The sequence below is a fragment of the Charadrius vociferus genome, unplaced genomic scaffold (genome assembly GCF_000708025.1).
Source record: "Charadrius vociferus isolate BGI_N301 unplaced genomic scaffold, ASM70802v2 scaffold559, whole genome shotgun sequence".
Lineage (NCBI taxonomy): Eukaryota > Metazoa > Chordata > Aves > Charadriiformes > Charadriidae > Charadrius > Charadrius vociferus.
In genome coordinates, this window is record NW_009650252.1 from 509687 (window position 1) to 523733 (window position 14047).

At 56.1% G+C, this 14047-nt stretch overlaps 2 protein-coding genes across 2 annotated transcripts in view; both read left to right on the forward strand.

The window, feature by feature from the left end:
- Positions 1-9337, forward strand: part of PTTG1IP (pituitary tumor-transforming 1 interacting protein) — a 10126-nt gene extending 789 nt beyond the window's left edge. The window contains exons 2-8 of the mRNA XM_009893089.1: positions 1490-1542; positions 2178-2235; positions 3214-3322; positions 7083-7188; positions 7296-7361; positions 7742-7788; positions 9294-9337. Of these exons, the coding sequence (XP_009891391.1) occupies positions 1490-1542; positions 2178-2235; positions 3214-3322; positions 7083-7188; positions 7296-7361; positions 7742-7788; positions 9294-9337 (483 nt within the window). The remainder of the gene's footprint in view (positions 1-1489; positions 1543-2177; positions 2236-3213; positions 3323-7082; positions 7189-7295; positions 7362-7741; positions 7789-9293) is intronic.
- A 667-nt stretch (positions 9338-10004) lies between these two features.
- LOC104293577 (small ubiquitin-related modifier 3-like) overlaps positions 10005-14047 on the forward strand; it is a 7304-nt gene continuing 3261 nt past the window's right edge. Inside the window, exon 1 of the mRNA XM_009893090.1 lies at positions 10005-10017. Within this exon, the coding sequence (XP_009891392.1) occupies positions 10005-10017 (13 nt within the window). The remainder of the gene's footprint in view (positions 10018-14047) is intronic.

The following is a 14047-nucleotide window of genomic DNA, read 5'->3' on the forward strand; positions in this document are numbered from 1 at the left end:
TGCAGGGTGCGTCCTGCGCACCCTGAGGTCCCTGTGCGGTCTGGAAGATGAGGTGGTGGAGGAGAGGCGTCACTCGCTGTTTTTCCAGCTGCCACTGCAATGCCACCGTGCACTGAGTGATGCTAATGGCTCAGCCAGGTCTCAGGTGGCAGTTCAGTACATATCCTGGGCAGGGGGGGAACTTGCTGGGCAGATCCTCCTTCAGGACAGGGGAGACTGCCCGGGGGAGCCTCAGGCTGAGAGCTTCAGACCAGGAGGAAGATGGGTGCCATCAGATCTGGCTGAGGAGCAACGGGTGGCCGATGGCTCCTCCTTGGTGGATGGAGGATGTAGCACAGCCCCATAGGTGCCGTGCCAGGTAGAGGAGAAGCTCTAGCAAAAGGTGGGGACACCCCCCTTCAGGGGTATCCCAAGAAACCTGCCCGCTCTTACGGGCGAGGAACTTCTCTCCATGTGATGACCAGCCCTCTGAAGGCTTCACAGTGGCTCCAGCTGGGAGGAGAGTGAGGACCAGCGTGTATTTTGCTGTCTTCTTTCTGCCCCAGGCCATTCACTTCACTTCTGTTGTCGCCAAGTGGCAAAAGGATTATCCAGGACGCTTCTAGCACAGCTCTCCCACCCCTGTCCCCGAGGACTGCGGTGCTTCCCAGGCCGTCCTGTGCCAGTGGGCTGATCCCCTGAGATCAGGCATTTGGACAAAACCCCCAATCCTGAAGGGCTGCGAAGTCCGGGAAACGGCCTGTTCCCATACAGCTGTGAGAGGGTGGCTTTGACTTAAGGAGCCAGAACTCAACTTAACTCTTTGACTTAAGACTTTGAGCTCTGAGGGTGAAACCCACACGTGCCAGAAGAGGGGACACCCCCCCGGGGGAAGCAGAGTGTCAATAGTAAGGCCCGGTTAAAACCGCAGGCTCTCCTTTTGCCCGCCGATGGCCTCCTGCGGTGCGAGAGGGCTGTTCTGGTGACTCCTCATAAGCAAACAGTCTCGGGGGCAGCACAGGCGCTGTGATGCTTTTCCGGCCTCGACTGGAGAAACGGGGAAGATGCGGCTTCCTAGAGTGTTTAAAATCTGCAATCTCGGCCTCTCCGGGCAGTGTGTAAACACCCTTATCTGAGCTATGTTAATAAATTGCCCAGTTGTTTGGAGAGCTACGCAGAGCATGTGACTGTTGACAGTGGGTCACAGCTGAGGGTTCCTGCCAGCTGGAGGGAGAAAATGCAGCTTTGCTGCTTCTGAGTGTGGAAAACAAGCACCTCCGGGACTGATTTCTTTTCCTGATTAAGGTGCCGTGAAGCGGTGATCCTTCTTCCACCGGTTACTGAGTAGTCAGGCAAATTGGGTTTGCGTTTTGGGCTTTGAACCGTAGTCAAACAGGATGATGCGTAGAGTCTTCAGGCAGGGGTGAGGTTTAAATGGCTGATCCTCAAGGGCTGGCCAACCACCCTTCCCGAGGAGCTGGGGGTGAAATGGCGGGCAACTATCCTGTAGGAAGACTTCCCCGAAGAGCTAGCGCTGCCGGGAGCTGCGGGCAAGCCCCCAGGAAGGCTGTTGGAATTGGGCCACCTTGTCCTGTGTTCAGTTCTGATCCGTTCCCCCCATCCAGCTTACCTGCATCCTTTGGGGATGCCGTCATCCACAGTGGCACTGGAGCCGAGGGAGGGTGTGGGTTCCCGCAGGGAGCGGACCTGCGTGTCCATCCCCCTCCCCCTTGTGCTCCTCTACTTCTGCTTTTCCTGGTGGCAACTTCCTTGTCTGGGGCTTGTTTGCTTGAGCTGCTCTGTCATCCGGTGATACGGGACTGCACCGCCTGCCCCATGCTTGTCCTTGTCCTCACAGGGTCCCTCTGGACCGACCCCAGCTGTGTCCTCCAGCTGTCCCGCTGCCTGCCAGCCACAGCAGATGGCTTTTAGGAAAATAAGACCCAGGGAGAGGACCTCACAGCTCTGGGGTTTGGGTCAGCGTGGGCAAGGCAGGTGACTTCCATTAGCATTTGGGCCTCCCACCGTGACACTGAGTGTGTTTTGAAGCTGGCAGCTTCTTGCAGCGGCATTGCACCGGTCCCATGGGAGCCACCGCCTCCCGGAGCGGGCAGGAGCAGGCTCTGAGGAGCCCGGAGTTTTAAACCATCGAGAAGCTCTTCAAAGTACTGAGGTGTCTTTTTATTTTTTCCCCTTCCTGTAGGTTGTCACCAGTATACGAACAAGAGCTGTGAGGAGTGTCTGAAAAATGTCACCGTAAGTAGCAGCAGTTAAAACTCCCAACTTCTTGCAATGCCTGAAAAGGTAGCGTGGGCTTTGTCGGGCTCTTACGGAGCAGCGTCCCTCCTGGCAGGGGGGCAGCTCCCCTGCCCTTGTCCTGAGCACGTTGCAAATGCCACCCACCCATGATGGTGACATGGCATGCCCCCCGTCAGTGCTCTGGGAAGAGATTGCTAAAAACTGCTTGGGTTTTCTTGTATGTTTTTCAAGTCAAGTAATGGAATTGCCGAGCTCCTCCTCGCAGATGGGAGATGTTCTCAAGGGGGCAGCAGGGTGAAGGAGCTGAGTGGGCTGGCCTGGCTGGTCCTGCTGCCCTTCCACCGGTCTGTGGGTGCCGCGGCACTGGGTGGATGCGGGATGCGTACCTGTGTCCTGCCAACCTCCTCTACCACCTTTATCTCTGCTATCAGCAAACTTGAACTTGAGTCAGGTCTCGTAACTGACTTAGCCAGAACCAGTTTGACCAAACCCAGCTGAACGCTGGCACTGGGGGTTGGAGCCACCAGGAAAGGAGGGTGCAAAGCTGCCACGAGTAGCCTGGCTGGGAAGGACTGGTGAGGGCACCCACAAACCTCTCCCGCTCAGCAGTTCTGTGTTGGGCAGCTGGTCTCGAAGGCTTTCTTCTTGTCCCAACAATGCCACATGTAATAAATGTGAAGGATTCGGTGATTACTACTGTCACAGAAGCCAGGAGAAGGGTTCTTGGAGTCTTTACTTGCCCAAGAAACCTGCGCTCCCCTCACCTGCCTCTCCCAGTGCAGGCAAGCCGGACGCAGCCCCGCGCTGACTGAACACCACCGTTCCTCCTGAGCATCCCATCGCTGCTGGGTGGTACCTGGCTCGCAGGAGGAGGTGGTGGTGGCCCTGTTGCCGCAGCTAACCAAGCAGAGCACAGGTAACTGGCAGCACTGCCATGCACCAGTAACGCTGTGCTGCCTGGTTCCTGTCTCCCAGTGCCTGTGGTGTGCCAGCAGTGGGAGGTGTGTGGAGTACCCCGTCCGGAGAATCCTCCCCCCGGCTGACCTCTGTGAGCTCCGCTCTGCACGCTGGGGAGTCTGCTGGGGTAAGTGGATCGTGCTCGAGCGATGACTGCCTTTAGCACTCGTGCTGGTGGTAATGGGAGGTTTCCCTCACCTCCCATTCTCACTCCTGGTGTAGCAATGGTGGGCTGAAGTCTCTCAGGGTTCTGCAAACTTCCTGACGCGTGGGCGAGAAAGCGGAGCGTGAGCAGCTCCCTACCTTCTGGCAAGAAGGACCCACGGGGTTTTCGCTACTCTAAATACATTCCTCATGCTTTGGTGCGATCACAGAATCGTTATGGCTGGAAAAGATCTTTAAGATCATCAAGTTCAACTGTTGTCTAATTCTACTGGGCCCACTTCTAAACCATGTCCCTGAGCACCATATCTAGATGGCTTTTAAATACATCCAAGGATGGCGATTCCACCACTTCCCTGGGCAGCCTGTCCCAGTCTTTGATAGCCTTTTCAGTGTAGAAGTTTTTCCTAGCCTCTAACCTAAACCTCCCCTGGTGCAACTTGATGCCATTTCCTCTTGTCCTGTTGGTTGTAACTTGTGAGAAGAGACCACCACCCACCTCTCTACAGCCTCCTGTCAGGTAGTTGTAGAGAGTGATAAGGTCTCCCCTCAGCCTTCTTTTCTCCAGGCTGAACAACCCCAGTTCCCTCAGCTGCTCCTGATAAGACTTATTCTCAAGACCCTTCACCAGCTTTGTTATCTTTCTCTGGACCCTCTCCAGCACCTCAATGTCCTCCTTATACTGCGGCGCCCAAAACTGGACACGGTACTCAAGGTGCGGCCTCACCAGTGCCGAGTACAGTGGGACAATCACTTCTCTAGCCCTGCTGGCCACACTGTTCCTGATACAGGCCAGGATGCCGTTGGCCTTCTTGGCCACCTGGGCACACTGTTGGCTCATATCCAGCCGGCTGTCCACCAACACCCCAGGTCCTTCTCTGCTGGGCAGCTCTCCAGCCACTCTGCCCCAAGCCTGTAGTATTCCATGGGGTTGGTGTAACCCAAGGGCAGGACCCAGCACTTGTCCTTGGTGAAGCTCACACTATTGGCCTCAGCCCATCGATCCAGCCTGTCCAGATCCCTCTGAAGAGCCCTCCTACCTTCAAGCAGATCAATGTTCCCGCCTAACTTGGTGTCGTCTGAAAAATTACTGAGGGTGCTCTCAGTCCCCTTGTCAAGGTCATTAATGGAGATATTAATAAAGATGGAGGCTTCCACATGTGGCCAGCACCGAGGAACAAGAGTCGAAGGTGCTGGGCAGGCAGCTACCTGCGCAACCCTTCGTGGGGCTCAAAGGGTGCACACCAGAGGCTGACTCCTCTGTACCCCGTGCATTGTTCCTTGCACAGCTTCTGGCTCTTCCACCTTCCGCAGTGTGGCTGCTGCCCTCTTAAAATTCATGGGGGCTCTTGGAACCAGAAGTGAGGTGATTTCTCCGGAGGCCTGCGTGGGTTTCTTCTAGTGCTGAGCATGCTGCAGTCCTGCTCAGGACCCACCTGAGAAAAAATACCCTCTTCCAAAACCAGCCCTGCATAAGCTGCGCTGCAGCTGGCTGCCTGCAGCCAGGTCACCTCCGGCAGCTTTGTGTGACTGTTGGCTGCCTTTCCTCCTCAGTGCTCTGTTTCCTGGTGGGTTTCTGAAGAGATGAGCGTCTTTGTTTAGACCAAGCATGCTCGTGTTCAGGCAGGACCCAGCTTTTGGGGGCTGGAGCAGCTGGGAAGCAAGCTGGGGCTTGGTTTCTCTCACCCGTCCCCTTGATGGGGAACTTGGAGTTGAATTGTGGTCGCCTGACATCTATTGTGCTCGAGGCTGGGCTCTCTTCTCTACCCACGAGAGTTAAAGCTGCTCTCATACCTTTGGGGAGGAAGAATCTCCTCTTTGTGAGCACTCCAGCATGCTTTTCCGAAACTTGTGCAAGACCTTGAAATACTAGTTTTTTTTGTGTGAGTAGCTTCACAAAAGGTTTCATTATAGATGAATGCATTCCTTAGCTTGTAAAACTCGCTTTAGAGGAGATTAGTCCTGCCAGAGATTAGCTCTTAAATGAGTCTGCATTTTGTGTGTGTGTGTGTGTGACTTAAGCCTTCGTCATCAGGTGGAGGAGTGCCCAGTGCTCTGCCACACACCTCTGTCTATGGGAAGGGGTGATCCAAACCCCAGGCTCACCCTGAAAGCCAAGCTTTCAGAAGCACCAGTACAGACGTCCTGGTGGAGAAAGTCGCTTTTGAGCTGAAGAGCCCGGGTGGGTTTGTCTTGCCCCCGCTGACTTCTGACCCTCGGCCTTTGACCTGTTCCCTGCCTGACTCCATGGGTCTGTGACAGTGCAGCCAGGGAAAGCTTCACGTTGCTCCGAGGCAAGACAGTGCCGTGGACAGTCAGGTCTCAAACACCGTCTTTCTCAAAGCCTTACTGGGAAGGTGGACCTGCAGCCTTCCCTGCTGCTGGGTGACTGCTGGGGGGGCTGTCTGAGACCCCCCCGTGGGGACAAACACAAGTGGCTTGCTGACTTCTGGCCTCACTGGTGACCTGCTAGGCCATGGCAGCTGTCTGCGGTTGGTACCTGGAACCACATTCCTCGTGTGGTGCTTGCCACCGTCGCCTGGGTAGGGGCGCGGTGTGATTTGAGAGTCAGATGGCTCAGTTGTGGGCAGCGATGGAGCTCTCCACTGGGAGCGGGAGCCTTGGAAAGCAACTTTGATGGTGGAGTCAGCTCAGCCTGGAGCACCCTGACGAACCCCTGCTGCCACCGAGTCCCTGCAGCGAGGGGACAGGCTGGCATCTTCTGAAACACCCTGAAATGCACCACCTGCGGTGCTCGGGCTTTCTGCTGGGCTCAGGGTCTGAGCCTCGTGGAGAAGAGGGATCAGAAGAGCTCTCCGCAGGCTCAGGTGCACGAGGATTTCTGTAACTTGGCTGCTGTGTGTGCGCTGGGTCCTAAACAAATATTTCCACAGGCCCAAGGCTCTGAACAGTCTGAATCGTGCTTGGAAGAAACCTCTCTTTCTTTCAGAGGATTTCAGGTGATGTCTAGATATGTCCCTGCGGGCTGGTGTCTCTGCTGCTATTCCTGCAGGAGCCGAGATGGACCACTGCCTCCCTGGGACCAGGGCTCGAGGCTGCTGCTCCACCACCGTGTCCCAGCGGGTTTTGCGCTGTGCGTGGGTGAGCAGACCCCTCCAAGCCCTGGGGGGACATGGAGGGGGGGGTGCAGAAAGCAGCCTTCCATCGCACTGCTGGCCCCAAGCCGATAAATCCCAGCAGATTTTGTCTCACTTTGTCTCCCGCCCAAGGACTCCAGACACCCATCAAGTGTCCGGTCCACTGTCATCACATCTTATAGATGAATTCTGAGGTTGGCTCCTGTAGGCAGCAACTCCAGTGCCAGCTGCGGCCCTTCCATTGGAGGTTGCTCCTCAGCGCTGAAGCCTCCAGGTTGTTTTATTTTTTTCCCCTTGATGGGTTACTGTTCACCTGGATTAGTGATTAAGACAGCTTTGCTCCCGTTTCTGCCAGAGGAGTTTGACCTGACTGCACGTGTTATTGCCTTTCTTCATAGCCGGTAACCGAGTGCTATAGTTAGCAGCTACATATACTCTGTTGGTGTGTATGTGCTGTGCCAATGCTTGGTATATACCTATAGAAAATGATGTTCAGCTTGCTTTTACACGTCTCTCCAGCCCGGTGACTGAAGCTGCTGGTGACAGCAGCTGTATGCTTGTAAATATTGTGGTAACTCCAGGCGGCCGTGTATTTGTGTGCTAAATGTGTTCTGTTGCATCCTCTAGTGAACTTTGAAGCCCTGATCATTGCGATGTCTGTGGTGGGAGGAACGATCCTTATCATGTTGGGGGTCTGCTGCTGCTGCTGCTGTTGTAAGAAAAAGAGCAAAAAGCAAGTATCGGAGGGGTTCCCTGTTTTCTCCAAGTAGCTTAGCCACAACCACGTGCTGTTGCAGCACTGCGTCCCAAGCGCTGCTAATGGGCTCTTCTGTCTGCCAGGCCAGACAAGGATGACGAGAGAGCGGCCAGGGAGCGGGAGAAGAGGCGGGTGCGTCAGGAGGAGAGGTGAGGTTGCCCTGTAGTCCCTGCTCCTCAGGCTGCCAGACGATTCGCCTTCTGTCTGTACCCTCAGACGTGATGCCAGGAGGCATGTGGGGCTCGACACGTGCAGCCAGCGGCTGCTTCAGCCCTAGCTCAAACGTAAACCTCACGAGCAACATCTTTCTGGGGGGACTCGTGGATGCAGCATCCCAACAGTACTGTGTATCCCACTCCCCGAGAGCTGCTGATGTGCGTGGGCTCTGGTGGTCCCCGGTGCCTCCAGGAGGTGGGCGGTGGGGGGCTGAGCTCCCTGGGTTGGGAAGAAACAAGGAGCTGTAGCTCCTCTTGGTTGGTTTTGTATCGCCAGTCACCGACTCGTGGGTTTTTCTGTTTGCTTCTTGCAGGAGAGCAGAGATGAAATCGCGGCATGATGAAATCCGAAGAAAATACGGTACAGTGCTGACGCAAGCGATTCAAACTAAGCTTTAGATTGAGCAGCCTTGGTAACTGGTGCTATGGTGACAGCTGCAGAGGAGACCTGGCCAGCAGGGAAAACGGTTTCTGCTTCTCCTCTCTCACTGAATTGCTCTCTTGCCCTCCGGGAGCAAGTGTAGAGACGCTTGGGTCATGGCGTGTGACCCCATACAAGTGCTGCTGCTCTCAGGCAGGGAAGGGGAGTGTTTTTAATGGGACCTGCGTCCTCTGAACTCGCCCCGCCGGAGAAGCTGCTGGGGCTTTACTGGAGGGGAGAAGCAGAAGCTGGCAGACACAGCGCCAGCCGTAATGCTGCTGCCCTTCAGGCACGGCCCTCCGGCAGCCCTGTGGCCAGCAAGCGGCTGGGGAGCTGGCCACCCGGGGTAGGGGAACAGGCGGGAGCCCACAGCAGCAGGAGGAGAGAGCAGGCACCAGCCTGACCACCGAGACAGTCCTCGGTGCCAGCAGTGGTTCCCCGGGAGGTGGCTCAGTCCGCTGGGGTTGGACTGTCCTTCAGGTGAGTCCCATGGCCCCGGGGTGGGTGAAGACCTGCCCGAGGGGGACAGCAGCCTGGAAGGAAGGGGGGAGCAGCCAGTTGCTCGGAGCTGGTGGAGAGGTCTCTCCTGCCTACCCATTTTGGGCTGCTGGGAGCTCTCCCAGGGTGGCCATGGAGCAATTTGGCTCATCCACACTGAGCGTGGTGGAAGGGGCTGTATGGAAAGCTGGAGACCCTTCTTCTGCCTGCTGCAGGTCCAGGTTGGGCAGGAGATCCAGGGGCCTCTGGCTGGGCTGGCTCCTCTGGGGGAGGAAGAGCAGGCAAAACAGTGCCTGAAGGAGCCCGTGGTGGGGGAAGCACCTGCTCGTGGAAGTGGAAGAGCTGTGCTTCAGGGCTGTCTTGCCATGCCAGGGCTCTGTCCTGCCCCAGCCTCACCAGAGAGTTTGCAATCTCGTCCTTTCCCGCTGTTCCTCCTCAAAAGTGTTGGGCTGGGGCAGGGAAAGAAGCCAATAGAGTGGCCTGAGGGCTTGTCACTGGCCCAGAAGTCAGCCCCGTGCCCTGTCTCCCAGCCTGGGGATGTAGGAGCAGGGGAGGAAGTCTAAGAACAGTTTTAATTCCTGGCTGGGGCTAAACCACAACAAATTTGGGTCTGGGCTCTCTGCTTCCAAGTCTGGTCCAAGAGAAGGAGCGTGCAGAAGGGGTGGGCTGGAAGATCAGTCGTGCTGCTTTACCTGGACTTTATGTGGACTACCTGGGAGAGGAGCTTGCAATCGGGTCGAGCTTCTTAATGGATCTCTCCTCTTGTGCAGAGGAGGAGAGCGAAATAGCGCTGACTGCATGCACAACTCAAGTATGAGCAGGTCTTTTGGAAGGACTGCAGGACAGGAGGCTGGGTGAAACAGGGATGGCAAACCAAGAACTAGGTTTCTGGCTGGCTGCGACTGGCATGGCAGCTGCTGTCTGAATGAATCTCTCTTCTCTTCTAGGCCTGTTCAAGGAAGAGAACCCTTATGCAAAATTCGAGAATTAGAATCTCTGGACCTGCCCACCCCAGTGAACAGTGCCTTCTCGCAGAGCTGCAGGGCTCCGCACGTCCCCCGCCACAAGGAGACCACCGTGGTGCCACTTCCCTCTTCAAGCTGCCACAGAAGATGAGCCAAATGCTTGGTGACACTGCTGTCCCCACTCCAGATGCTCAGTTTGCTCCCAAGATTTGCTCTTGATCTGCTGGTGCAGGAAAACGTGGTGGCGATACCAGAGGATGACACGTTTCTTCTCATTCACCCCTGGGGTGGTAATGGAGTCCAAAGCAATGCAAATAACAGTCCTTGTCCCTGGCCAAGGGCAAAGGCAACCTTATGCATCTTTCTTGCTCCTGCCTCACCAAATACCCTTCACACACAGAGCCAGGCTCTTCTGTCCTCTGCTTTCCTTTCTACTCTTTTTCTTTTAGCATAGGCAAAAGCCAGCAAGAGTTTCTTGACTTGCCAGTCAGTGGGAGGCCTTGGCCGTTACTCAAGGTGCCTGTACTTCTCCCAGCACATTAGCATTCCTTGCAAAAAGCACACGTTTCTGGTTATCTCGGGCCTCCAGGACGAAGGTCCCACATGCACGTTCTCACTTGCAACTAATCTGGGGAAATGCCCCAACACTCCTACCTCTCTGTGCCTTTCTAGAAAGGTGGGCTCCTGGTCGTGATGGCCACGGCTAGTAGCGATACTGTAGGATTCAGATGCATTTATAATATGTTGACTACATATTAAACTGATTTGATTACTATCCTAGCCCTGAAAGAGTTTAATTCTGCTCCACACCAGGTGTGGGTTGGCAGCAATGGCTGATGGAGCTGATACCATTACATGGCCCTGGCTTTGTCAGGCCCTGATGGGGCAGCTGAGGGAGGCAGAAGGAAGGCTGCCTTGAACTCTTGTGGGGCTTGAAGGGAAGAGTCTGTTCATGGAGATGGGTAAATGGCTTTAAACTAAAAGAAAGTAGATTTAGATTAGATATATGATGAGGGTGGTGAAATACTGGCCCAGGTTGCCCAGAGAGGTGGGAGATGCCCCATCCCTGGAAACATTCCAGGTCAGGTTGGATGGGGCTCTGAGCAACCTGATCTAGTTGAAGATGTCCCTGCTTACGGCAGGGGGGTTGGACTGGATAGCCTTTAGGTCCCTTCCCACCCAAACTATTCTGCATTCAGTTGTTATGAAAAGCGGGGTGTTGGGAGTAATGCTGCTCTCTAAGAAAGGAGTTGGGTGTTTCTGCAAGAGCTTGGCCTGTGTCCCCTGGCAACCCTGAGAGCCCCTGTCAAAGCAGGGTGGCCGGGGGGCTCCTGGCAGCATCAGGCACAGACTAAACCCTGTGCTGTGCTACCTGCGTGAGGGATCCAGGGGTGGGGAAAGGAGGATGGGAGCTGACTGCTCTTACGTGGTCCTATACTTGACCCAAATTGGCTGTGCAGTCTGAAGGAGCCTTACATGCAAGCAGCACATCTACCTTTATAGTTTTATCTAAGAAAAGCTGACTATTGCCTTCTGCCAGGGGGGGTGACTCGCTCCAGGCCGCAGATGGTAGTGTTTCTGTGGGCTCACATAAAGTACTCCGTTTGCATTGCCAGGCTGATGGCCCTCGGACACAAACTGCTCAAGCTGAACTTGTGAAAGCTAAACCAGCTGTGCAACCTTACTGCTGCTGGCTGAGCTGTGCGCTGGCTGCCAGAATCTGGCTGGCTTTTGCCAGGATGGTCAGAGATGCAAAACTTGTAGGTGAATTTTGATGCTGCCAGAAGGTACTCGGCTTCAGGTAGTAGGAGCGAAGTGAATGACTCTGTTAATGCTGAAAAAGAACCTGGTTTGTAACCTGGGCTTCTGTTTGTGTGAACTGGGCTGCAGTGCTGGGAGGAGGGCTGAAAGGGTCAGTTGCCAAGCTCTCATGGGTGCTCTCCCATCTTCTGTCCTAGTCATAGGATCATAGAATGGTTTAGGCTGGAAAGGACCTTAAAGACCATCAAGTTCCAACCTTTCTGCCATGGGCAGGGACATCTCCCACCAGCCCAGGTTGCTCCAAGCCCCGTCCAACCTGGCCTTGAACACCTCCAGGGATGGGGCAGCCACAGCTTCTCTGGGCAACCTGCACCAGGGGATCACCACCCTCACAGTGAAAAGTTTCTTCCTGATATCTCATCTAAATCCCCCCTCTTCCAGTTTAAAACCATTCCCCCCTTCCTGTGGCTCCCCTCCCTGATCAAGAGTCCCTCCCCAGCTCTCCTGGAGCTCCTTTAGGGACTGGAAGGGGCTCAAAGGTCTCTCCAGACCCTTCTCTTCTCCAGGCTGAACGCCCTGAACTCTCTCAGCCTGTCCTCCCAGCAGAGGGGCTCCAACCCTCGCAGCATCTCCATGGCCTCCTCTGGCCCTACTCCAACAGCTCTGTCTCCTTCTGCTGTTGGGACCCCCCGAGCTGGAGGCAGCACTGCAGGGGAGGTCTCCCAGAGCAGAGCAGAGGGGCAGAATCCCCTCTCTCACCCTGCTGGCCACGCTGCTGGGGATGCAGCCCAGAGGGCTGGTGGCTTTCTGGGCTGTGATCGCACATTGCTGGCTCATGTTGAGCTTCTCATCCACCAGCACCCCCAAGTCCTTCTCCTCAGGGCTGTTCTCAGTCCATTCTCTGCCCAGCCTTCATTTGTGCTTGGGATTGGTTCGACTCACGTGCAAGACTTTGCACTTGGCTTTGTTGAACTTCATGAGGTTGGCACAGGCCCACCTCTCCACCCTGTCCAGGTCCCTCTGGATGGCATCCCTCCCCTCCAGCGTGTCGACTGCACCACACAGTTTGGTGTCGTCAGCAAACTGACTGAGGGTGCACTCCATCCCAACATCCATGTCGCTGACAAAGATGTTAAACAGCACTGGTCCCAGTACAGACCCCTGAGGAATGCCACTTGTCACCACTTGGACATCGAGCTGTTGACTGCAACTCTTTGAGTGTGGTCATCCAGCCAGTTCCTTATCCACCAAGTGGTCCAGATGTCAAATCCATGTCCCTCCAACTTAGAGACCGGGATGTTGTGCCGGACAGCGCCAAATGCCTTGCACAAGCCCATTGGACTGTTTGGGCAGGGGTTGCATCCCTGGTGCTGCTGGTCAAGAGCCATTGGGAGGTGGTGACAGCATCTTATTCAGCTGTGCGGGACTGGGAGATGATGCTTTAAAGAAATCCCCACTGACCTGGGGACTGGGACCTGCATAATCCCTTTGGGCTACCTGAGCACTTCCACTGACCCCACATCCAGCACTAAGGGGTGGTACCTCCAAAACCAGCAGGGATGGGGGACCCCTGCAAGCAGGTTCCCCTCGCTGGGCCCCTACTCATTACAGGCTCTGTCCTCTACTGAACCAGGGCAGCAAAGGGACCAGCTCCACCTGAGGAACCAGGTCCCTGCCTGGATGGAGCGGGTCCATGCCCCAGGGGACAAGCAGAGGGCAAGGAGCTGGATTGGTGCTGTATCGGTGCTGCATCCTCTGCTTGCATCCTGGGCTCCATCATCACCAGTCCCACGGCTGCCTTCTGTAGCCTGTGATGGAGCTTCTGCTAATTTTTCTGACTCCTGTGAAGGTCGCTGTGGGCAGGTATCGTGCAGCTGATGTGCTGCAAAGCTGGTGATCCCTTTGGCTCCGCTGGGGCGCGGTGGGGAGGTGAAGCTGGGTCCTTCAATGACTGAGATGCCTGCCCAGGTCTGGGAAGAAACATGTCCGCACTGTAACCAAGAGTTGAGCCAGGCATCTAAAAAGACCTTTCAGGAGGATTAATTAAGCCTTTGCAAGGCTGCTGTGCTGGGAAGGCTGCCCTGCTTGGGGCAGGGGGAGCAGATGGCGGTGGGGATGGCACGGCCAAGGGGTGCAACAGTGTGCCTCACTGCCCGTGGGCTGCCTGGACAAGAACCATGAGTACAAGTAACAGGAAAGGTGGGACAGAGAGCCAGTGCGCTGAGGGAGGTGAAATTCCTGGGTGAAGGCTGAGCTGTCAGCAGGGGCTTCCTGCCTGCAGGTGGAGGATGACCGTACTGGGGTGGCCTGCCATGATCCTGGCCACGCTGGTGGCAGCAGTGGGGCCCCAGAGGGACGAGTGCAGCCCTGTGATGCCCTGCCATCATGTCCCAAGCCCGTCCGGGCAGTGGGATAGCAATGGGTGCAGACAGCCCTGCTACAGGCTGGAGACCAGCAAAGATCCATCATGGCTACAGAGGGCCTGGGAGGAAGAGCAAGGGGACCACACACACCGCCTCCCCTGGCTCTGCTTCTGAGCGGGGCATCCGGGTCACCTGGGCCCCTCTGAAATAAAACCACCAGGGATGCTGAGAGGGGCCGTGCCTGGTCCCTTCCCTACTGGTTTGCTCATTGCTGCAGAGCTGGAGGAGAGGGAGGGATGCAGCCCTGGGAACTGGGGGAGAGGGTGGGGTGCGGCTCAGGAACTGGTAGAGAGGGAGGGATGTGGATGTTGGGACTGGAGGAGAGGGGCCATTACTGGCTTCTTCCATCCCTGTCCCTGTGGGGATGCACCCCAGGAAGGGGAAAAGGGGAATAAGGGGGAAGGGGGAGGGAAAGGGGGGAGTCCCCTGGGCCTCTGCCAAGCAGACCCCCGAAGGGACCAGTGCCTGCTCTCCTGCAGGCCAGGGCGAGGAAAGAGGCTGAGAAGGAGGTTTGGGGGGGTCCCTCCTTTCCTCTCCTGGGCCCGCACCCCC